The sequence below is a fragment of the Oryzias latipes genome, chromosome 10, assembly GCF_053564925.1.
Source record: "Oryzias latipes strain Hd-rR chromosome 10, Olatipes_Hd-rR_3.1".
NCBI classification, from domain to species: domain Eukaryota; kingdom Metazoa; phylum Chordata; class Actinopteri; order Beloniformes; family Adrianichthyidae; genus Oryzias; species Oryzias latipes.
In genome coordinates, this window is record NC_136246.1 from 17047912 (window position 1) to 17070704 (window position 22793).

A 22793-nucleotide genomic window follows, 5' to 3' on the forward strand; every position below is an offset into this window, starting at 1 on the left:
AAGAACAGGCGTCACTCAGCGGAGCTTATTCATTGGATGATTTCAACCGATTTAAGATCTGACAAACACAAAGCTAAATAGCGTCTGTGTGGCCACACGCGACGGGAAATCACCCCAAACAAGGCTCATGTTTGGACGGCATTCAACTGTAGCTTTTTCGAATTATAATATCTGTAGATAGTAATGTGTGAGATTTTTATTTTTTAAAGTAAATAATTTTAGGAAAGCCCTGGAGTATTTGAGGCGACTAAAAAGCGTAAACCAACCACAAAAAAGCGGTCTGCATTGATGTGGAGTGACATGGCAGGCAAACTCGTCTCCAAGTTGTTGTTTCGGTCGTCCTTACTAACTCAAGCTGTGAGTAGTTGAAAAGTCTTGTGTGGTGTTTGTTGAGTCGTGCTTGTTGCTGATTCCTTCGGTGTCCACTAAGGCTCCGCCCGCGTCAAGCCTCTTACTCCAGGGGAGATCTGGCGGATCAGCGGCGACCAGACAATCCTCCAGCGGCGGTCCACCGGAGAAAATAAGTCGTTACCCGATTCCCTACAGAAAAAACCTCCCTTATGACATAGTGGAGCTTATGGAAGAGGTTGAGGCAAAGGTAAACGCTCACAAATAACGAATTCGACGTTTAAATTAAGGTTTACACTGTGAAAATGTACATCTTTCTTTCTATGTTTTGCTTCTCACAGGGAGGTTTTTTGCCCAATGTCTTCAAAGTCCTGTCTCATAGACCAGCTGAGTTCAGAGCCTTCTTCGCCTACTACAATGAGTTAATGAATAAAGATACAGGTGGGTGTTGCCTTTAAATTACCCCTTATTTTGGAAGGACGTGAAGATGAATTCAGAGACTCTGACACACACACACACACACACACACACACACACGTTCAAACTGCAGTTCCTGCTCCGCTCCGTTCACTTGCAGACAGATCCATGTCCGTCTCTGTTTTCCTCATCCCAGCTGGTATTTGGCTCAAAACTGTACGGCTGGATAGCTCGCCGTTTTAGTTGCACCACTTATGTTAGGTTGGGCTTGTGAGGGGCTGTAGGCTAGTGTAAACAGATTGGTGACGGGAAGTGGGGGCGGGCTTACTCCGTGCCTAGAATCCCGCCAACAACCCAGATGAATTTCTCATGAGCTGCTGCCGATGTGCAGAACATATGTCCTAGAAAACGACACAGGTTTTTGATTTTGGCTAAAAATGACATAATCATAATAAAAAGACCAGCGGTAACACTTTAAAATTGGATCAAAAGATGGTTGGAGTGAGATTTAACCCAGAGGTGTCAAACTCATTTTCACTGAGGGCCACTTCAGCATAGTGGTTGTCCTCAAAGGGCCAGATATAACTTATACATGTAACTAAATGTAATGAAAAATAAATGTAACTACTCCTTAATGTTAAATAACTCATTATTTATTTGTTATAACTTTTTAAAATTACAGTTGCATAGAAAACATGTTTGCTTGTTACTCTAGCACAAATACTTTAGAATTTTGTCCGCTTATTAAAACCCATGATCAAACTGTCCAAATAAATGAAGAAAAATAACATGAACTGAGCTAGAAAGAACATGTATTACACATGTAACATTTTACAAAGAAAGGCTGCACACAGCTTTGCATCCAACTGATGGTTTGATGACAACAATTTGTCTGCACACACATAAGACCTGCAAACGTTGAATAATTACAACAAAAATAAATTATTTTAAGGAATTAAAAACTTTTATTCTCTCCCGGGCCACATAAAGTGACATGGCGGGCCACATTTGGCCCCCGGCCTTGAGTTTGACACGTGTGCTTTAACCATTCACAGTGGGTTTGGTTGGATGTGGTTCTAAGTAGTAGTCTAATGTTTGTTGTAGTGGATGTATTTTCAATCTTTACTGGAAAAGATTTATATTTCCTACTATGTTAAGCTGACCCGCTACGTAATTGATACACAAGTTATGTAGCTTAAAAACATTCAAACAAGCTAATTTGGCCTCTGTCACTCGAAGCCGACTTCTCCTCTGTTGCATTACACAGGCCCCGCCCCTTTCTCTCAAGGCTGGCTCCGCCCTTGTCAAAATAAAAAGGCCTGTCCCTGCTACCCAAGGCTGGTTCCATCTCTGTCACACCAACCCAAATATCCTGTTGATGCATATGGATGGCTCCACCCCTTTGACTGGATGTGAGAACTGGTCAGAGCAAGTGTGACATCATCCATTAAAAAAAATGGCTTACTTCAACGAAATGAAGTCAATTCAGTCACCATTATCTTGGGATTTGGACGCCGCCATGTTGGAGCCAGATGACGTTAGGAAACAGTGATTGGTTTGAGTTGGTCTGAATCATCGTTTCCACTCTCACCAATCAGCACTGAGCCTATTGGAAGGCCACACCCCCACCAATTGAAAGCAGGCTCTGGAGAATCTGTCACACGTTTCTAACTTTCGATGTGAGACCAGAAAAAAAAAATAATGGGGAAAAATATAGGATTAGCAAGAGGAGAGAAAAAGTAGGATAGAAGAATGATTACAGCTGTTTCTCTATAGAAGTCTATGGGATTTTAGCCTCTTTGAGCCGACAGGTACTTCTTGTTTAGAACGCGAGGGAGGAGGGGTCACAGTTCTCATACATAGTCAATGCTCCACCCCCTGGCGCATGAGAAAGGCTCCGCCCCTGCCACACAGAGCTGGCTAACCCCTTGTGTTGCTTCTTGGTTTGTTTGAGTTTGGTTAGAGGACTTTATCAAAGTTACCACCATGATAAGATATCTTTACAATCACAGTTGCTCAAAGATTTGCTGACAGAAATGAATCAATATATTTTAGACAGCTGGCCAAACACAAAAACAATTCATTCTGTTTATATTGTATTACATTTTTGGTGTGCAAACAAATCAATTTACTGTAAAAAATGAAGAAGAAAAAAAAGGTATCTCTCTACCAGTCCGGGGACTCCATGAGTGAATGTAGACGTGCATGTATTTAAATGTGATGTCATGACTGTCATGATGTATTGTGATTTTAATGCATTTTTCTGTTTTGTGAAGCACCTTGAATTACTTTGTGTACGAATTGTGCTATACAAATAAACTTGCCTTGCCTTGCCTTGCCTATTGCTCATGCTAGCTCCTGGTTCAGCAATCATTTCTGAGACTGTTTGTCCGTCTGGTGATCCTTTAATGTCTGCACTGGGGAGGTTGCTCTGATTTATTCATTCTGTCTTCTGTGATTGGATAATCTCTTTTTGGAAAAACATTTGTTCAAATCTGGGATCAGAAGTGATGCATAAACCAACAAAACTGTGACTTTGTCAGGTTTGGCTACAGTGATGAAAAGAAAACAAACTCTATGTTTTTTTTTTTTTTTTTTTGCTCCTTTCAATGATTGGGAAACAGTAAAAAGTTTGAGGCTAGCTGAGGATTCATACGACCTTTTATGGAAAACCTTTTTTATTTAGAGAAAAATGTATTTCATGTCTACCTAAATCAACAACCCATAAGAACAAACACTTTAAAATAATGTTTTTCTTCTTTTATGTTATTTAACTTGATCATAAGTGTGATCTTTTAAATTTTCTTTCCAGGCAACATAACCAAGGCAGAGCGTGAGCTAATAGTAGTGGCCACCAGCATTCACAACAGGTGTCTTTACTGTGTGGTGTCTCACAGTGCTCTGCATCGAATCTATTCCAAGAAACCAACTGTTGCTGATCAGGTATACATATCTCATACTTAAAAAAAAAAGGTGTGAAGGTTTTTAACTAACTTGTTCCAAAACTGCTACACTGTTCTGTTCTTTGTAGGTGGTAGTCAACTATAAAAACGCAGAGCTTTCCCCTCGGGAGCTGGCGATGCTGGACTTTGCGATGGCCGTGTGTCGCTGTGACACCATCACAGAGGAACATTTCCAGTCCCTGGAGGAAGTCGGCTTTGACCGTGAGGACGCCTGGGACATCGCGGCCATTGCTGCTTTTTTCGCCATGTCTAACAGACTCGCCCACTTAACTGACATGAGGCCCAACCTTGAATTCTATAATATGGGCCGTGTGCCGCGGGACAAACACAAGGACGAGGCCAAAGATGGTCATTAAGGAGGGAAGGTTACATGATTGTCTGAAAGCACAAGATAAATGGGAGATTGGTAGTTTCCAAAAACACCAAAAACAAAAAGAAGTTCTGTTTGACTTCCACTCTTTTGTAATAAGTTGTATTATGTATTCTCTCAGACCTGCTGGGAGCCATCAAGGCTGGATTTTAACAATGTGTTATGCATATTTAAAACTAGAAAGTTTCCCATATTTAGCAGCTCCAGTAAAAAGTTAAGCAGGAAAAAAAATGTTTTGCAGAAAATATGATTATTTTTTTTCCAGCACAAAATCAAAGGAGGATGAATGAAAAACATAATGATGAGATTTGGATTATGTTGGGCTCATTTGCACTTGATGACATTTTAGTTTTGCTGTTCATTTTCTTTCCTCACATTAGAATTTATAAGTTTATGGATGTACTAAACTGCAATCATTGCTTTGAGCCAATCTTATGATGTTTAACCTTTAAATAAAATGAATATCTTATACTCAGAGACTCAAAATGTCATTTCAAATGCATAATTTCCTTGCTTTTTATAAATGTATTATCCAATAAAAGTGTTACTGCTGCCAGTTACTGCTGTTAAAAATGAGTGAAGAAGGTAATTGTGTTATAGTTGTTGCTGTTGAAAGATTGCATTTACGAAGATCAGAAGAGTCTTCTCACCACCAGGTGGCGCCACATTCAAACATCTCAGAATTTAAAGAGACGAAACTACTGACTACAGTCCACAAAGAGCTGCAAAACAGAAACAACCCAGCTGCCACTCATGTGAAAGTGGAAGAATTGCATTAAAAAAATGGAATAGATTTTTCTTTGAGGGTTTTCTTTTTGCATTTTACCCATAATTCTCAGCAATGTTTACTGGTTACCACTTCTGCGGGCATCTTGGTGCAGGGATATTCCATCAGCCACCCCAGCAGAACATAAACACTCACTCGAGCACAGGTGTCAGCTCACATTTGCACAAATAGTATATGTGACAACTGAAAATGCTTTACATGTGATGGTTTGCATGTTCAAGTATGCGTGCGTGAGCTGTAGTTGGATTCTGTGCATGTTGACATGTTTGTATGTGAACATTTTTGGTGTCGACAAGTATGTTTGTGACATTTGAGTGTGTGGACAGGCTCCGCCCCTTTAGACTAACATTTACACTTGACAGTTATAAACTACCAGCAATTTGTTGCTTGTTGCTTTATGATTCTATCCCCCTTTCTATGATCATCCTTCTATTTCCTTAACCCACTTTTTTCTCTAAGTAAAGTTTAGCTTAAATTACAAAATGGGTTTATACAAATATACACCTTGTGTGTCAGAAGATTCATGACCCCATGTTGTAACAGTAAAATATGTCCAAAACAACTCTTACCTGTTAGCTCAGCTGTTTGACTGGACAAGTTTAAAAATAAATAAATAAATAAAGCTGTCTCTTCTTTCTGGAGGAGTAACTTCTCTCACTGGGCCTGACCTGTTCTTAATGCTTTGAAAAAGTGTCACATAAAGCTGCTTCGATTATACTACAGCTCCCTGTTAAGCACCAACTTCCAGGACCTCCACGTCTCTAGCCACCTGCAAAAAAGACAAACCTACGATCTGCAGCTGACCTCCATCACTCAGGTGATAACTCTTCTTCAGCAGAATCACATTAGAAAGCAAAGAAAATGGTTTTGAAATACTGTTAGTGAAAGAAGAAACTTGCAGGTAACAGCTTTCATATTGTGGCTTTCATTCACGTTTGTTTTGATGGAGGAATCAATAAAGTTTTATGTCCAGTTGTTGCTGGAGGGGAAGTCTCAGGTTTGTCAGCGTCTTTACTCTTCTGCTAGAACTGATTTAGAAAACCATAGAAGAAACACGACTTTAAAAAAAGACAGACAAGAGGAAAGCAGGCATCATTTATTACGGTAAGATTTGGAAAAGACGACTATATAAAAAAAAAGTGAAATAAATGTCTTCATTAACACACATTGTGATCTGAGAGGGGAAGGTAAAAAATACTCATAAAAGTAAAAGAAATAAGCATTTTAAGAATTTGTGCTTAGCTCTTTTTCCCTTAGCTCCTACTGCTTTGCTAGTGTTGGTGCAACTCATAATTTATAATTTAAAGCCAGAACAAATCTATAACAACATCTACAGTGAATCTCACTGTCCTGCAACGGTACACTGCACCACAGCACACCAGCATATCAGGTCATCTCCATCAAACACTCATCCAAATGTACTTCTAGAGAATCCTTTTGAACATTTACTCTGGAAATAGTACAGTACTGCCTGCTGCATGAGAAAAATACACTAACAATCGAACGTTTTGTGTCTAATGTTTTAGAAACATGCAATTTTCAACTAAATTTCTCCAGTTTTAAGTTTGACCTGAAGTTTCAAGACTTTGACTACTTCTTAAAAACGTGCACACCTTTTAATGGATTTTAATGCATGGAGGTATGATTTTAATAGCTATACTTTTTAAGAATGTTTATTTTGTCTTTAACTGGAAACATCTTTCGTAAGCAGAAGGGATGCACTGCCACTTTGACTCACTGAAGGCAGCAGGAGGGTTCTAACCAAGAGAGCAAATGATGGAATGTTTGCAAATCGAAACAAAGGAGTAAACATTTAGCTCCCTGTGTGTCACTTTATGGGAAATCAACGTCAGAAAGTTCCTGTTTTCTTGCATTTCAGATCTGTGGTCGAATATGGAGATCCATTAGTTTATCATCCATAAAAATACTTAAACTCATCCAAGATGCTAAACACACACAAAAATACACATTTGTCTGAAAGAGATCACAGAAAACAAAAGTGTGCCAAGTTTTCGACAAAAGGAAAAAAAAGGTGTTTTAAAATATTTAAACTACAGTCAAACCATGACATTTAAATCACTTCGGTTCAATCTAATCCAATCCTCAATGGAAATGAATGTTACATTTTCAAAATGTATATATATAAGCTTAAAATGCAAACATTTGAAGGAAATCAGTACCCACGTTTTCTCAACAAGAGGTTAAAAATGTGACATTTAAAATGTACTAGTAATGGTTAAAATCTGCGATTGTGTGTCCAGAATTTAGAATAATAAATGTCTTAACATTTGTTGTAACTTAAAACTGCAATTCTGCATGTCAGAATTGAGGCTTTTCCTGATCGTTTTACATATGATCACTACATTCTGCCAGGTTATTTCATGTCTGTGAAAACAACTTTAGCAGAAAGTAGTACACTAGAAGTGTAATTCAGTATGAGTATATACTATCGACATGTACAGCATGTGTAGTGTAGGAAGTATACTAACTGAATACTTCTTCAGCATAAATTGGAACATTTTAAGTTTGCTATAGATGGTTATATAAAGTAAACTTCAAGCATCCAGCCTCATTTTTAACATTCTCTTAAAAAGACTACTTTTTGTTAGAGAAAGATATGTATCATCTCATGTTTGGTGCTAAATTGGAAGGATTTGTGCTTTCATCCACTGAAGTTTTTGAAAAATTTGGATGCCCTTGCAGTTTAAAGGACCAGCTTCTACAGCTGTCTCATGCAGTGTTTTTCCAAAACCTTGAATGTGCTGAAACAAAAGGCTACAATGTTAAATAGAGGACTATTCAGAGACTGGTTTGTTTTATGGGTTTGGTCTCTAAAACTTGGCAAAATCATCATTTGGCAGCTTGTTTTACTCTGCTGTAAAAGCTGAGCTCATGTGTTTGTGTGTGCCATGAATCTGAATTGCAGTCACACATGCATCAGGTGCAGAATTGTGGCCTTTTCCACAAGAATTCCCAGAGAAGAGGAACAGGAAAAAAAAAAAGATGAATTGCCAAAGGGAGGAAAGCCAAAGCTGCTCTCTCATTTGGCAACACCTCAGTTTAGCAAACAGGTTCTTGGTTTTTCTCACCTGCAGACATAAATCACAGTTATTAAAGCACTAAAGCTATTATGAAAGGAATATTTTCAGTAATTTCATAGCATTTCAATGACTTGAGTCATTTGTGTTTTCACCTGAAAAATATTCCTCAAGTTTATTATTCCACACTGCTGAGAGCCAAAGTAATCATCATTACTTTGACAGATTAAGACAAAATTATTGAGATTATGAAATGGAATAAATGTTATCTTAACACATAGAAATGGCCGGAATTTATACAAAATCAATTTTAACCTGGGAAGCAGCTGGTGACATCTGCCTCTGAAAGGTACTTTATAAATAAAATGTAATTTATTTTACTTGCTATAATTTTCAGTAAAATGTCTACAAACTCTGATATTTAGCATTTTTAGAAATTATGCACAAGTAATTGTGCATAATTTAAAAAAATGACAGGGCAACAGAAAATTATAAATGGAATTTAGGATCAGTAACATGAAAAATGAATAAGCAAAAAAAAAGAAGAGGGAAAGTAACCCAAAATCTAATACAACAAAGAAGGGTTTAATAAAGACAAAAGGGTAAAAAAACTCTAATTGTGGCATAAAAATAACAAGGAAAAAGAAGTTTTGGTAAATCAAGCTGAAAACAGTTTTAAATTTGCTTACTTTGTTGATGTTTCAGGTCATGATCAGTAATTTTGTTTTTATTATTTAACTTTACTAAATCATATTGACCTGCACTTCTGCTGTTTAATTTTTTACAAACATTTGGACTCGAAATAAAAACATCAAAATTAAGAGTTGTTCAATAACTTATGAAGCAAGTGCAGTGGAGGAAAATTTGAAGAGTCATAAGAACCCCAACAAATCTTCCTCTCATGCATTTCTATGCTTATTTCAGCAGCTGGATGTGTGCTGTAGCCTTTGATTATTGCATGCTTCAGCTGGAACGATGATGCTTTATTTCCTAAATCTACAGCCCAACTGTACTTTGTGCTGAAAGAAATATGCTTTTAAAGTACTGAACAGAGCTGGTGCTCTTTGATCTTCTTCTGTCATGAACTGGTTCACTCTTTTTATTCCCACGGTACTTTAATAAATTATTACAAAGCAGACTCACTTTTAACTTGGTTTGTTAGTCTTCAAGAAGTTTCTTATACTTTCAGCTTATCTGGTACTTCTATCAGTTTGTATATTCTTCTTATGGGATCAAAAAACAGAGAGCAATACTATAAATTGTTGAGGCTGATTTTGAAATGATTTGATGTGTAGCTGTAGTTGTGGCATGCATGGCTTTTATATACATTATGCTGCAGAACTATTAAACTTTAAATTTAAATCACAGCTTCAAATTAAGCCTTAGTTCTAGTCAATATTGACATGTGTCCAATAGTTCTATTTGATAAAAATGTTTTGGCTTTAGCCCTTGTGCTATCCTATAGGATAGGCACTTTAACATTGGGAGTTGGGTCATCTAGACCCACTAGACAGTGCTCTGAACCTTTTTTCTTCAATGATTTGTGATCTTTTCTGCTGTCCATGGATTACATGAAATCTTTCCACCTTAATCCACCTTTGTCATGGTAGGAATAACATGTCAAAGTAAGGGTGGGGCCATCTAAGATAGCACAAGGGTTAAGTCATTTTTAAGGCTAAAACTGTCACTTTCTCTGTTAGAAAGTCAAGTCTCCTCAGAAATGTTGCAGAAAAAATAACATGAAGTGCTAACAAAGAAAAATGCATATACACGTCCAAGTAGAGTCAAGAACACTTAATGTGTGTCATGGACTTATTATTATGACAGATGAGTTCTATTAAATGTAATCTCCCCTTTACAACACTTGTATCAAATAAGGCCAGTCTATCTAGTTCAATTCAAAACACAAATGCTACACGTGGATGTATGCATGTGAACAGGAATCTTATTATAACGAGTGTTTGTTAGACGATTTTTTTTTTTTTTTTTTTTTACAAATAGCCAGAGTCTTTTATTCAGAGAATCCTTTTTTTAATTATCAACACAGACTCAAAAATTCCACAGAATGACAATAAGACAGTTACGTTACTGCAGCGAGAACAGCTTGTGGGAGGTGGAGGTTTGGGTGGACACACACAGTCAAACTCCATCTCAGAAGCAGAAATTGGTGCTCTTCAACAACAAGAGGAAGTTTTCCAGTTTAGCTTCAAGCCATTTGTGGTATTTGAGGTTGAAAAGCAAAACATCCATCTTGATCAGGAGTTCAGACGGGTAAAGCATTTGGTTGCATCATAAATTTAAGGGGAATATGGAGCCGAAATGTTGGAACGGAAACTGCTGTCCTCTTAACCCATTTGACGCCTATTTATGCAAATACGCATTAAGCACTTTGGGGCCCGGAATGACAATAATTTAGTTTTACATGAAAGCAAAAGCATCAGTAATTTTATTTTTTTATAACTGGAAACATACTCAGGTGTCATGGAATTTAAAGAACATAGAAGTGCTTTTGCATCAATATCATGGTAGTATTTTAGCCTTTGATTCATTAGGCGTAGACAACACAAGAGAAAGGGGCAAAAAGTGTGTAAAAAAAAAACGTTATTCTTTTAAAGAATTGTCAGCAATGCTGTCTTAATTCTCAATAGTTTTTCCAAAGATTCTGGACAATGTTGTCTTTTACCCTAAAACTTTTTTTTTTTTTTGTAGAGCCACTTTTAATAAGCATTTGTGGAGCTGGGAGGAAACTATACCATTTCACTTAAGTCCGATTTTGTTTTATTTTAATTTCATTTAAAGTGTTTAAAGACGTATATACACCATGTCTCAGTGCATTTGAAAAATACAAATAAAAAAAAATATTTGCTTCTACTTATGACCTAAATAGAATACCCTGAATAGACTGGGTACTTTTATCATTCTTAAAATACATCACTTACTTCACAGATGCTTCATTTTAATATAAGCACACAAGACAAAGTTTGGAGGGGAAAACAAAAACTGCATATGAACATCTACCATGTTTGTGTGGGTACATTAACATCGTGTCTAGAGTTCTGTTACAGCAGAAATGGGAATTTTCACAGTGAATCTCATTATTTGAAAAGTTCTTTCAAGTTGTTCCTCTGAAAAAAAGATACCTTTCCTACAATTTTAACTTCTTTCTCGACCTCAAGGAATGACTTCATAATCACGGTTGTGTCACATTTTAATACAGTGGTGTCTATATTGGTGATTTTTGTTTGTGTTTCTGATGTTTAACGTTTTCTAACACTTTTATATTAGGACAAAACATTCTACGGTGAAGTGTTTCCTTTTTTGCAACTGAGCAACCGATATTACAGTGGCTAGAATCAACCGATAACACTTTTGTTTTCATATACATTTAACAAAGCATACTTGTTTTGTAAACTGAAGTTGTATTTATTTTCCACGTTTTTTGAGTTGCTCAGATACTTTAGTGACGCTTCTTATCTTTGTGTAAATGCTGTTATCACATCAAGTCTCTGATGAAGTTCACCTCCTCACAAGAATGTTTGTAGGGGATTTTTTTTCTTTGCTTTTTCTTGTTGCTGCCAGTTATGTGAAGTCCTTGGAGACGGCTTCGATGAAGTTTGGTGCTGACATGAGGATGGTGACGGTGCAAATGATGGAGAACAGGGAGAAGGCTACCAGGCACAGGCGGTCCACCACCGCTGCCGCAAACTTCCACTCGCTACAGATGGCCTCAGCCTGGTCCTGGTCCCGGAACCTCTGGGCTATGTATGACACCTCCTCCAGGATGTGCTGAATCTCTGGCGGGGGGATACTCACCCCCATGCCAGGACCTCCTGCCCCGCAGCTGACTCCTCTTGTTGGCTCCGCCTCATCACTCAGAGAACCATGGGCCTGTCCTCCAAGAGCGACTCCTGAGTCGCTGGATGGTGGGCAATGTGGGCTGTCCATGGGGTGGTAACTACCATAGTAGAGACTCATGGAACCGTTGGAGGTGCCTGTTGGGCAAGGTGGGCAGGACGTCTGTGACAGAGGGATGGAGAGACTTGGCATAGTGCCCATTTCTATGGAGCTGGTGCTGGAGTGGTGCTGGGATGCGTGGCGGTATTGATAATGACGCTTCTTGCGCTCACTGCCAGGTTGCTTCATACGGAGAAACCAGGCACACCAGTTCAATAGAACAACCCGGACCTGGAAAGAAAAAAACAACATTCGTTTGAATCTATGGAATCTTGATTTTCAAGACCGACTTAGACAGAATAACTGATGACTAATGAACTCTGGTTGCTCACCCATTTAGGCATCTTTCCTCCATGGGGATCATGATGGTGGAACTGCAGAACAATGACAGTCACCACTACGGACATCCCCACTATCATCATGGTACTGGCAAAGTACTGAGCTGTTTAAAAACAGACAAAAATCTAAATTCACCTTCACTTAAAACATCCATCCTTAGGCTTAGTTCTTTTTGGAGACATGGGGTTGATGGAGCCTATCCCAACCATTGTTAGGTGATAGTGGGGTATAGCTTGGATGTTTTGCCAAACAATTGAATCAGTTAGTTCACAAGGGGCCCAAGTCCACAATTTTTCAAAAAAAGAGATATTATATGTTCTATGGTCTTAAAAAAAAAGCTATCTGATTATGTGCAAAAAAAAGTCCCAAGTCCGTTGTAATGTATCGACTATGCTTGACATTTAAAATGCATTAAGTGCAAAATTCCTGGACTTGGGCTTTCTTGCATGTTCTGCTTTATCCCATAGATGGCAGCACTAGTTATCCAATAAGGCAGCACCCTGTTTAATTCAAGAAGGGCCCAAGTCCAGAGACTTTAGTTTGCTTGTTTTCTGAAATTATAAAAGTGAGGTGCTTCATATTATAGCATTTGTAAGCTATGAACTGGTGCTAAATCTGGGTAAAGTATTAATCATTTGGTGTAGCCTCCCCTTAAGCTATGCAATGAAAATCATTTCCTGGAAAAACAAACCTCTTGGACTAAGCGATTCAATTGCACAAAACTACACACTTACAGTAATACACTGGGACAATTTAGAATCATCTATCAACCTATGAAGAATGTTTTGGACTCTGGGAGGAAGCCTGCAGATATCCCATGCATGGACAAGGAGAACATGCAAATTCCACACAGAAATGTCCCAGCTGGGATTTGAACCAGAGCCTTCTAGCAGTAACACAAACACTCCACCACCGTACGACCCCTTATACAACTCAATTTCGACTTTTATTTTAACTTCAGTGTGACTCTGGCTAATCATTTGTCACATTCAGCATTAATAGTCATCACAAAACAGTTACTTTTACATAAAACAAAAGTCTAACGCATTTAATTGGACAAAAACACGGTAAAAAATAAAGATAGAAACTACATAAAAAAAAATACAAAAGTGTATAGTCAAGGAAAACCAATTTTATATTCAAATGTTTAAAGATCCGTTTTTAAGAAGTGTAATTATTGTCCATCAAACAGATTATTCAAATGTTACCTTTTTTCTGAGAAACAATTAGCCGTTAACAGAAATAATGAATGAGGTTTTGCTGACAAGAAACATGAGTCTGCATATGCTTTTTTAAGTCAGTACCACTTGCCTTAAAATGCACTTTAAACATTTTAGATCTGTAAACTTCAGCATAAACCTCACCAATGAGAGGCACAGAGTCAGACGTGGCAGGCATGATCTCTGCGACTAGAAGCATGAAGACAGTCAGTGAAAGCAGCACGGTGATCCCTTGAAATAGAGAAGCAGACAGAAGCAGACGACATTAATGTGACAGAAATGTCAAAAATTGTATATCAGTGGCCCTTCTTAAAAGTAAAATAATACATTTGTTTTGTGCTTGAAAAGATGATAGTATTTTCTCTAACAAGAGAAAAAAGCTTTAATTTTTCTTAAACCAGATAATCTTGCGTGATTTACTTATTTTAAATATTTTATATGAAATTAGGCATTTCCAAAACTCTAAATGTGGTAATGTACATTTTATCATCTGTTATTCCAAATATATCCTTATTGAGGTTAAGGTCATAGAAAAATATCATTTAAGTTGGGATAATTTTAATTAGGTAAGACCCCTTTGTTGGGTTTGTGAATGCTTAGAATGGACACTTCTTTTTTTTTTTTTTTTTTTTAAAGGTATTTTAGGTTGTGTTTAGAATGAAAAAGTCTGTTGGTCCCGACCTAGTCTGCTTAATTTGGTCCAGATTACAAGGGCAGGGCATTCATTCATTCTTCTAAACCCCTTTTGGGGTTACAGATATGCCGGTGCCTATTCCGACCACTTGTGGGCGAAGGCAAGGAGACACCCTGTAACTTCTTTTTTTGTCCCTTTCTCAAAAGATTTAGCCTTTTTCTAGACCAAAGTTGAAAATAAAAATATGCTCTTAATTTGTCTTGCTTGTAAGATTGAATAAAAATAAAATACAAAAGTGAACCAGTGACATCTAAAGTAAGGTTTGTGTCTGTTCTAAATGTCCATCTCACCGAGGGAAATTTTTTCTCCAGAGTCAGCAGGTAAGAGGAAGACTAACAGGGCCAAGCCAGAGATCAACACGCAGGGAATGAGCAGATTTAGTCCATAGTAAAGAGTCCTGCGGCGCATCGTGACGGTGAATGTCACGTCAGGGTAAGGTTCCTTACAGCACTCATAGTACAGCTCATTACGCTTGGCTGGCACCCCTGTAAAACACACACATGCATGTAGCTTTGAGGAAAGCAAAATGGATTCAGTCTAAGATGTTATATTAAATTTAATGTCAACTGGAATGCATCAATAAATGAAAAAGAAAGTTAACACTGTGATGGTAATTTAGCTGTCAGTGTCAAAAGGTGAAATGAGGGAACAAAAGGATGAGTCCCTGTATATGAAGGGTATGATCACAAATGCATGACTCTAGGAGTCATTGAAATGAATCTTATCTCTTCAACCTTAAACACTTCTACTGGACTGGTTCTGACTCTGACCACTCTTGGAACTTTGCCTGACCTTATTTCAACCTTTTATCACAAAATTATATCGCAAGGAGGTCAAAATGTTTTTCAAAAAGCATAAATCTCTGGGCTACTTTTTCTTTTACTTGGCATCAATTTTGTGTTAAAACGTTGAAATAAGGACGGGGCAAAGTTCCAAGAGTGGTCAGAGTCAGAACCAGTCCAGTAGAAGTCAAGTCTATACATATATATAGCATATATATCAGATGAAATTAAACCACATTTTTATCAAACGTTTTTTTAAAGTTATTTGTTTTAAATTTTGTCAAATAATTAAACTCTTAACAATTTGCTGTCACAATATCAGATAGAAAACAAATCTTGTGATTTATTAATGAGAGGAAGATAAAAAGTCTGGCCTTGTCTGGTCCTAAAATAGACCCCTGAGGTACGCCACATTTCATTTTATTTATTTCTGAATCATAACCAATACATATTGTATACCATTTGTCACATTCACATAATTGTAAAGCCATTTATGAACTAGTCCTCAAAAACCATATTTGTTCAATTTGTCCAACAATTTCCGTGATGCAGTGCATCAAAATACTTTTGAGAGATCTCAAAACACACCAACTGCAATTTTACTGTTGTTTAAAGCTGTGTGTATTCTGTCAGTAAGTTCTACCAACGCCATGTGAGTAGAGAGTTTTTTTTCTGAATCCTTATTGATGTTGATATATTATGTACCGGTATGTGCAAAAGTTTTATAATCTAGTATAAATTAATTTTTCCAAAACTTTTGAAAAACGTGGTCAAATAGAAATGGGTCGTTACTTTGTGAGCATACTAGGGTCACCTGTTTTGTATAAGGGACTAACTTTTTTATTATTTTTTGTCTATGCTTTTTTGACAAATAACCAGATTGAACTACTTATTAAAGACAGCTGTCTTTAATCCAGACATCTTTAACAGTCAGACTGCAACCTCCCCCCTCATGACCAAGAACAAAGAGCTGTCGGAGGACACCAGGGACTAGATTGTAGATCTGAACAAGACTCGGATGAAGCAATCTACAATAAACAAACAGCTTGGCGAAAGCAGGCTTTTTTTTCTTTACCTTCCGTCTCTCTCAGGTGAATTGTATCTATAAGACAATTCACCTTGCGCAAATTGGATTTACGATAATAAATTCACTTAATGGAAACGTCAATTTTAAAAAAAACTCGCATTCATCAAAAAAGATTTTTGAGCTTGGAGGAGGTGGTTTCTGAAGCATATCGAAATTGACATATTTTGCAAAACTGCAATGGAAACACTTTTCAGATAAATGAGTCACGTGACCAACAACTCTGCACAGGTAGCCAGATTGTATCCATTTTTCCCAACCCGCTGGGGCCGCCAGAGACTTTCCCAGCTTCTTTTGGGCAAAGGAGGGATACACCCTGCAGGTGGCCAGCCTGTCCCAGGGCCCATGGAGCTGGAGTGATCACACTCACTGCGCCGGATCCAGGCATAGCAGCTCACTATGCTGGGCGGCGGAGCTCGTTTGCTTGCTATATTGGCCCCTGGGAGGCTGGCTAGTTGGCAGACAGAGAGCCGCTGTGGGATGGGCAGGCAGCCAGCTTGGTCCTCTTAAATCTTATGATCGTTTTCTTGTTTTTCAAATAATAAAAAGATCCTCTAGTTTGATTCTTGTTTTTATTTTTCCCCTCTCTAACTAATGTGGGTCACAGACATGGAAGTAGCGGCAGAAAGCGGCTTAATTGCTGCAGGAGTGAAAGTTAACTATTCTGGGAGAGACTTCATGAATCTAGACATGGAGATGTGATTTCCGTTGCTTTTGTCGAGCTTTTTAAAATAAATAATGCGATCTGTTCACATCCTCCATGTCTTCTATGCATTGTACTGAGATATACACAAACAGAAAATTCAAAGCATCTGCTGCAAATCAAGGTATTGTTCCCATTAATGTCTTTGAATGACTTATAACGTAAATTGGTTTGTGTGTTGTATTTGCATAATTATGATTTAATGGAAACAGTGTAATTGCGAAATTGTGCTTTTTGACATTTCTACAGACCTCTCAACTTTTTAAGTGGGTCACCCTGGAAAATTGGGGACTGCAAAATACTTTTTTTACTCAGTATGTATGTTGACAGCATAACGGGTCAAAAGTTAGTCCTCCTTTTTTCCATATTTTGAGAAATTTTGAGGTATAAAAACAGGAAATAGAATTTCAGATAAATCAAATAATTTAAATTTCAGAAAATATGAGGAAATATCTGCCTCTCAAATAGAACTGAAGTTGATTTTAAGTGTTTTTTATTGTTTTGTATGACAAAAACCAAACACAGAAATAGGCTTTTCTTTTTTTTTTTTTAAGGGGAGAGCCAATGATTTATGATTGTTTAACCACAGGGTCATGTGAACATAGTTTGGCTTAAATCATAACAATTGAGCAGCAAAATAAACATTAAAGAAAAATACATATTATTTCAGAAAAATATGTTTTTTTCTTCATGCAAACCTGGCAAGGGTTAAAAAAAGTATGTTTTATTTGGAATATTTTTGTCTGAGCATATTTTTCTTACGCGGTTTCGTACTAAAAACAAAGAATCAACCAAAACAGTAAGAGAGGGCACCAACTGTTTTCAAGGCTGCAGCTTTCTTACCAACAAGATCCCACTCTCCATTAGATATGTATGTAGATATGTCCACATCAAGCATCTGGAGGTCCAGAAGCCAGCCGTTGTGTGTCCAAGATCCAAACTTCAAGTCGCATTTCTGCACATCAAAGGGGAACCAGCGCACGTCGATGTAACAGGTGCTCTTCAAGATGCCAGGGGGGATGTACTGACAATGGCCCGAAGCATTCACCAGAACGTTGGTGTGGAACGTGGCATCAAACCGCTCATCAGCACTGCGAGAAAAGAACAAACCTGACAGTTTAGAGAATGCTCTTTTCAACTACGCTTTCTCACAATTGTAAATAGAAATAATGAAATAAGAAAAAAAGAATGCTGGACATCACATAAATTCTCAGCAGCAATTTCAGTTTTTGTTTTTTAGCAGCTTGAGACAAATTTTGGAAGGAAGTTGTTGTTTGTAAAATAAAATAAAAAAATAATTTCTGATAAAGTCCTATTATTTAGTCATTTTAAACTATAATCTCCTTTATAAGATTTGTGAATTATGGACAATAGGCATTGTAAATAATTCAAACTTTTTGAAATTACTTTTAACAAGAAATAACTTGACAAACCCAAAATACTGAAACCAATTTATAAATTACTCTAAATTGTCCTTAAGTGGTAATGTGAGTGTGGTGATTGTGGCCCTGTGACACACTGGCGACCTGCCCAGGGTGTCCCAAGCCTTCGCCCGCAAGTGGCCGGGATAGATTCCTGCAGCCCCGTGACCCCGAAAGGGAATAAACGGTTTAGAAGATGAATGAATGAAATCTGAAGAACGTTTTGAATCAAGTTAAATTGTGACCCTTAAGACAGAAATCTTAATATAATAACAAGGCATGGCCAAAATTAGGAAAGAAATTCAATTTTAAAAGTTGGGCCTAGAATTGTATTCAGTAAAAAATGGCAACCACTCAAGAGAAAATCCACCAAATTAATGTACAAAAGAAGAAGGCATCAGAATTCTCTGTGGTTGTGAACTTTCCTAAAGGAGGTGAATTGTGCCAGTTAGTTTGGATTGTGTAATCTTTTTCTTTTTTTTAGTTTTTTTTGTTAGTTTTTGTTTCTTCTCTTTTCGAGTTTTTACTTTTCTTCAGTCACAGTGTCAGCTGCTTCCATTGGATAATCCTGCACAGTTGTTTTGGTTAAATCAATCGTCTTTAGTGTATTTAGGTGTGCGGTTTTCAGCTCAGCTTTGTCAGTTCATCTGCTTTCGTAAAGATTTTTGTTTTCCACTGTGTAACAGGTTAGTCATGTTTAACTCTAATCGTTTTATGTCGTGTTTTAAGTTTATCTATGTAAGCATTTAGTTTTTGATGAGCCTGGACTACTGTGGCTTCAACACCACCACCCATTCATAACTTGAAACAAAGAAGCATGAAAGTTGAAGACAAAGAAAAATTCAAATTTTCAGAACATGAGAAAAAAATTAGCAAATTCTTTACAAAATACTTTTAAATAAAAAAAATAAAGTGCACATACAAAAAAACAAAGACAAAGTCAGTAAATACTATGAATAAAAATGTTAAAATATGAAAACTGAAGAGATTAAGAAAGCAACTTTTTGAAATGAATATGAAAAGTGTTCTACAAAATAAATGGTCTTTAAAAAAATATATAGTCATTAGGTAAATACAAATCAAAGCATTTTCTTTTTCAAAGTTCACACAGCATGAGAAAAATTATGGAAATGCACTAGATAATGCCATGTCTCCATGGACAAATGCATAGGACCAGTGCTTAACATTACACATAGAAAAGGCCTCCTCAGATCTAATTGTGACAGCATGTTCACTATAAAGGCCCTTACAACACACAAGCACACACCAAGAAACACATTATGCCATACACAGTCTTATGTGAGTGAGATAACATGGGTCTGCATCATTCACATAAAAGCATTTGAGTGCGTGCTGACAGAATTCAGACACATTTTATTTGTGCACTTTCTTAACTTGACAGATTTATGTTTTTTGGAGGGTTGGGTGTTCAAATTTATTTTTGCTCCTATCAGCTGTGTCTGCAGGTGCAGAGGGTTGGATATGGAGGCAATCAGGTGACTGAACTATTCAGGCTTTTTACTTGTGTTATATAAAAGTGTGCACTTTTGAACATTTTCACAGCAGAGCTTCTGCCTATTTTATGGTATTTTACATCAGAATGCAAAACCTGCTAACCCTTTGTGTACATCTAAACATTTTTTATCGACTTGGCTGTATGTCTGTCACTTTGTAGCCTAATAGTGAAATTGGTCATGTTTTACACACATGGATCAGTCCACACTTGTCTGCATGTGTGTGTTTAAAAATCTGATTCCTGAGATGTACACATTGCATTTATTAAAATTCATCCAGACAGGTGATATCCCTGGGAGAATGGGAAGTGGTTATCATTGTCACACACACTAAGAGGAAAGGGCACCATGGGCACGTCGCAGAACAGCAAGAGAGAAACAGACACCATTCCACGATGACAATGGTGGCAGTGACAGCTTCTGCGCCATGGGAAATGAGTCACCAAGCTTTCCTCTTACTCACTCAACACCTGCTGCTATCCTCACAAAAGCACCAATACAGACACATATGCATGAAGTTCTTGACATGAGGCTCTAAAATGCACCCAATACATTTACTTAAAGATTCTACTCTTCATGAGTATGCAGGCAGTAAACCATCAATTACAGCCACACATAGCAAACCACATTTCCTGTAGCATCACTTTTAAAAATCTCTTGTCTTTAATTAGAAATATGAAGGAAAGAAGAGCATTTTTCCCCATAAGAGGGGTCTTCCTTGAAGCTTTTAGCTGTTTACAGTTAAGAGCTAATTGAGGCAGACACATCAAACTCAACACTTCGCTAAAGAGAGACCCACACAATTCTGCATGTTATGTAATTTCCCACAACCTCAACATCGTCAATGAATTCCGACAGCAGCTATTCAGTTTGACAGGCTTAAGCTTCTAAAATTACTCGCCGGGCAAGGAAAGTGCAAGCGCTGGGGGGAGGTCAGGCACAACACAAATTTACAGTGAAACATGAATATTTTTCCAGGAAAGAAGCATGTCAACACTGCATGGGCAACAGGGTAAGAATCCTTGAATCATTTAGACAGACAGCAAACCAAGAGAAAAAAAATAGTGTCAGATTCATATAAAACTAACATTTTTTTTATATGTATTTTTTATATATGTATTTTGCCCATACATTTAGTTATTTTCCCACTAACAACCAGCAGAGGACACTTTAGATGTGTGTATGGGTATTTGCTGCTGACAGCAACCCACAAGAAGAAGCGCCTCTCAGTATCTCTCCCACAAGTGACGGGAGCGTCAAATTTGTTACCACAATTTTTGAAAATTACCAAACTCTAAAAAGTGCCAGCAGACGCGAATTTGACACGTGAATTGTGTTTGGTGTAAATACAGCATTACGCTGGGCTTGGCAGAGTTTTTCAGAGCAACTTATACATTATTTTCTTCTTTATTTTGCATTTTTCGGCTAGTTTTTGCATTGTGTTGTTCTTATCCTCACTTTTTTGTCTGCTTTTCATAAATATTCTTAGACTAAAATGAGAACTGTTTAAGGTTATTTTCAAACCCGCAAACAGATCAACTTTATAAGAAGATGCACCTCAGTCAAAATTCCTCTGTGTGTTTGCATTCACCTCACATCAACCCACGAGTTGTCCATCTTTACGACCTGTCACACAGCAGTGTCAGAGTCATACCTGACTCTGACAGAATCAGCATTCAGCTGGATGTCCTTTATGTGCCTCATCGATCTCCAGTCAAGTGAGAACATTGAATTTTATTTTTATTAAAAGAAGGAGTCGACAGCTTGAAAACCCACACAGACTGTGCGCAAACAGCCACAATGACACATAACAGTAAGGAATTAGCATCAACCTTTTGGTGGAAAAATTGAAGCCAACAGAAAATGTATAGTTTTTAACTTGTCCCTATGGATGAACTTAAATTCATCTTTCTCTTTATAAAAAAAATTATTTCCACTTGTCAGAAAATAAATCTTTTAATCCTTAAAAATCATATTCTCAATTCTTTATTCACCTTTTTTTCTAAATAAATTATCGGTATTTTAAGTTTATTTTTTTAAGCTAAAAATTTAATAACTAGGCTTTGTAATTCTAACGGTCATAGAAGCCAAAATTGCTTATGTACTGAATGATTTGTATTTCTAATTCTAAGAACAGAAGCATCGAGTAATTACAAGCTATTTTCTTCAGGCACTGTGCATGAATGCATGACTCAGTATAGATCCCTCGTGCATGAAAAGTGATTGTGAAGCAGCATGAGTCAACATCATTACACTATTCCAAAAATAGAAAAGGCAATGTAAAATAAATTTGAAAAATACAGCTTCAACATTGTGATTGTATGGGCAGAGCGACTTATTGTGCATGAATCTTTTGTGAAAAGTGGAACAGGCAGCAATACTGTAGAGGAGAGCTGCTTTAGGAAATGAAATTTCAAAGGTACGTCTTTATTCCCAGGAATTAAAGAATTGAAGTACAAGACAAATAAACGCTAGCACATTATTTAAGGTTGGGCTGCACGGTGGCACAGTAGTTAGAACGCTTGCTTCACAGCAAGAAGGCCGTGGTTCTAGCAGGGGGGAACAGGGACAAAAAATGCTTCATGGGTTACTTGTTTACTCTAAATTGTGAATGTGAGTGTGTATGGGTGTGTGATTGTGGCCCTGCGTCAGACTGGCGACAATCAAGGGAATTAGAAGGGTGGTGATATGAAAAGATGTGCCGAGAGACAAAAATAGAGTGTGATGAAAACAGGGATGGTAGGGCTGGATGATGGTGGGAGGGAAGGGAGGTGAGTGGAAACTGACAGTAAAAGGCATAGATGGGGAAAAGTGATGGGCGAGGGCTCAGAGATTATGATGGGTAATCCTGGCAGGTCTGAGAGCTGAGCTTTTAAAATTTGGGTTAATACTCGTCAGCCTTTGTTTTTTTTTACATATTCCATTTGATTTGCATGTAAGAGTGTGTGTTTAGGGTGTGTGCTTGTGAGGGAAATACATGCATGTAGAGAAGCGTGCAAGGATTTTTTTTTTTCTGTCACAATAAAATCTTTAAGGTCGATGTAAACATTGATCGGTTCATGAGGAAAGCTTTTTATTCAGTTTCAAAACATCCATCTGTCGCTTGACCATATATATGTGATGCAGTGCTTTCATCTGGATCTGTGACTGACCTCTAAT

General features: G+C 37.4%; 2 protein-coding genes across 3 annotated transcripts in view; one reads left to right on the forward strand and one right to left on the reverse strand.

Annotated features, from left to right (window-relative positions):
• The first annotated feature begins 25 nt into the window (after positions 1–25).
• On the forward strand, positions 26–4569 carry LOC101155778 (uncharacterized). The gene is made up of 5 exons (XM_004073229.4): positions 26–357; positions 431–598; positions 690–789; positions 3578–3708; positions 3797–4569. The coding sequence occupies exons 1-5, from the start codon at positions 289–291 to the stop codon at positions 4082–4084; spliced, it is 756 nt and encodes a 251-aa protein (XP_004073277.1). The 5' UTR covers positions 26–288; the 3' UTR covers positions 4085–4569.
• Positions 4570–9932: 5363 nt separating this feature from the next.
• Positions 9933–22793, reverse strand: part of LOC101162456 (neuronal acetylcholine receptor subunit alpha-7) — a 32983-nt gene continuing 20122 nt past the window's right edge. For both annotated transcript variants that reach the window (XM_011480074.4, XM_078954101.1), the window contains 5 exons: positions 17543–17790; positions 14421–14615; positions 13581–13667; positions 12210–12319; positions 9933–12108 (listed from right to left, as the gene is read on the reverse strand). In XM_011480074.4, coding sequence (XP_011478376.1) covers positions 11503–12108; positions 12210–12319; positions 13581–13667; positions 14421–14615; positions 17543–17790 — 1246 coding nt within the window. In that variant the 3' untranslated portion in view covers positions 9933–11502. The remainder of the gene's footprint in view (positions 12109–12209; positions 12320–13580; positions 13668–14420; positions 14616–17542; positions 17791–22793) is intronic.

Excerpts from the sequence above, each read along its gene's own strand:
- LOC101155778 (XM_004073229.4), top strand. The coding sequence starts at position 289 with ATGTGGAGTGACATGGCAGGCAAACTCGTCTCCAAGTTGTTGTTTCGG. Across the intron at positions 358-430 it reads CGTCCTTACTAACTCAAGCT|GCTCCGCCCGCGTCAAGCCT; the intron begins GTGAGTAGTTGA and ends GTGTCCACTAAG. Across the intron at positions 3,709-3,796 it reads AACCAACTGTTGCTGATCAG|GTGGTAGTCAACTATAAAAA; the intron begins GTATACATATCT and ends TGTTCTTTGTAG.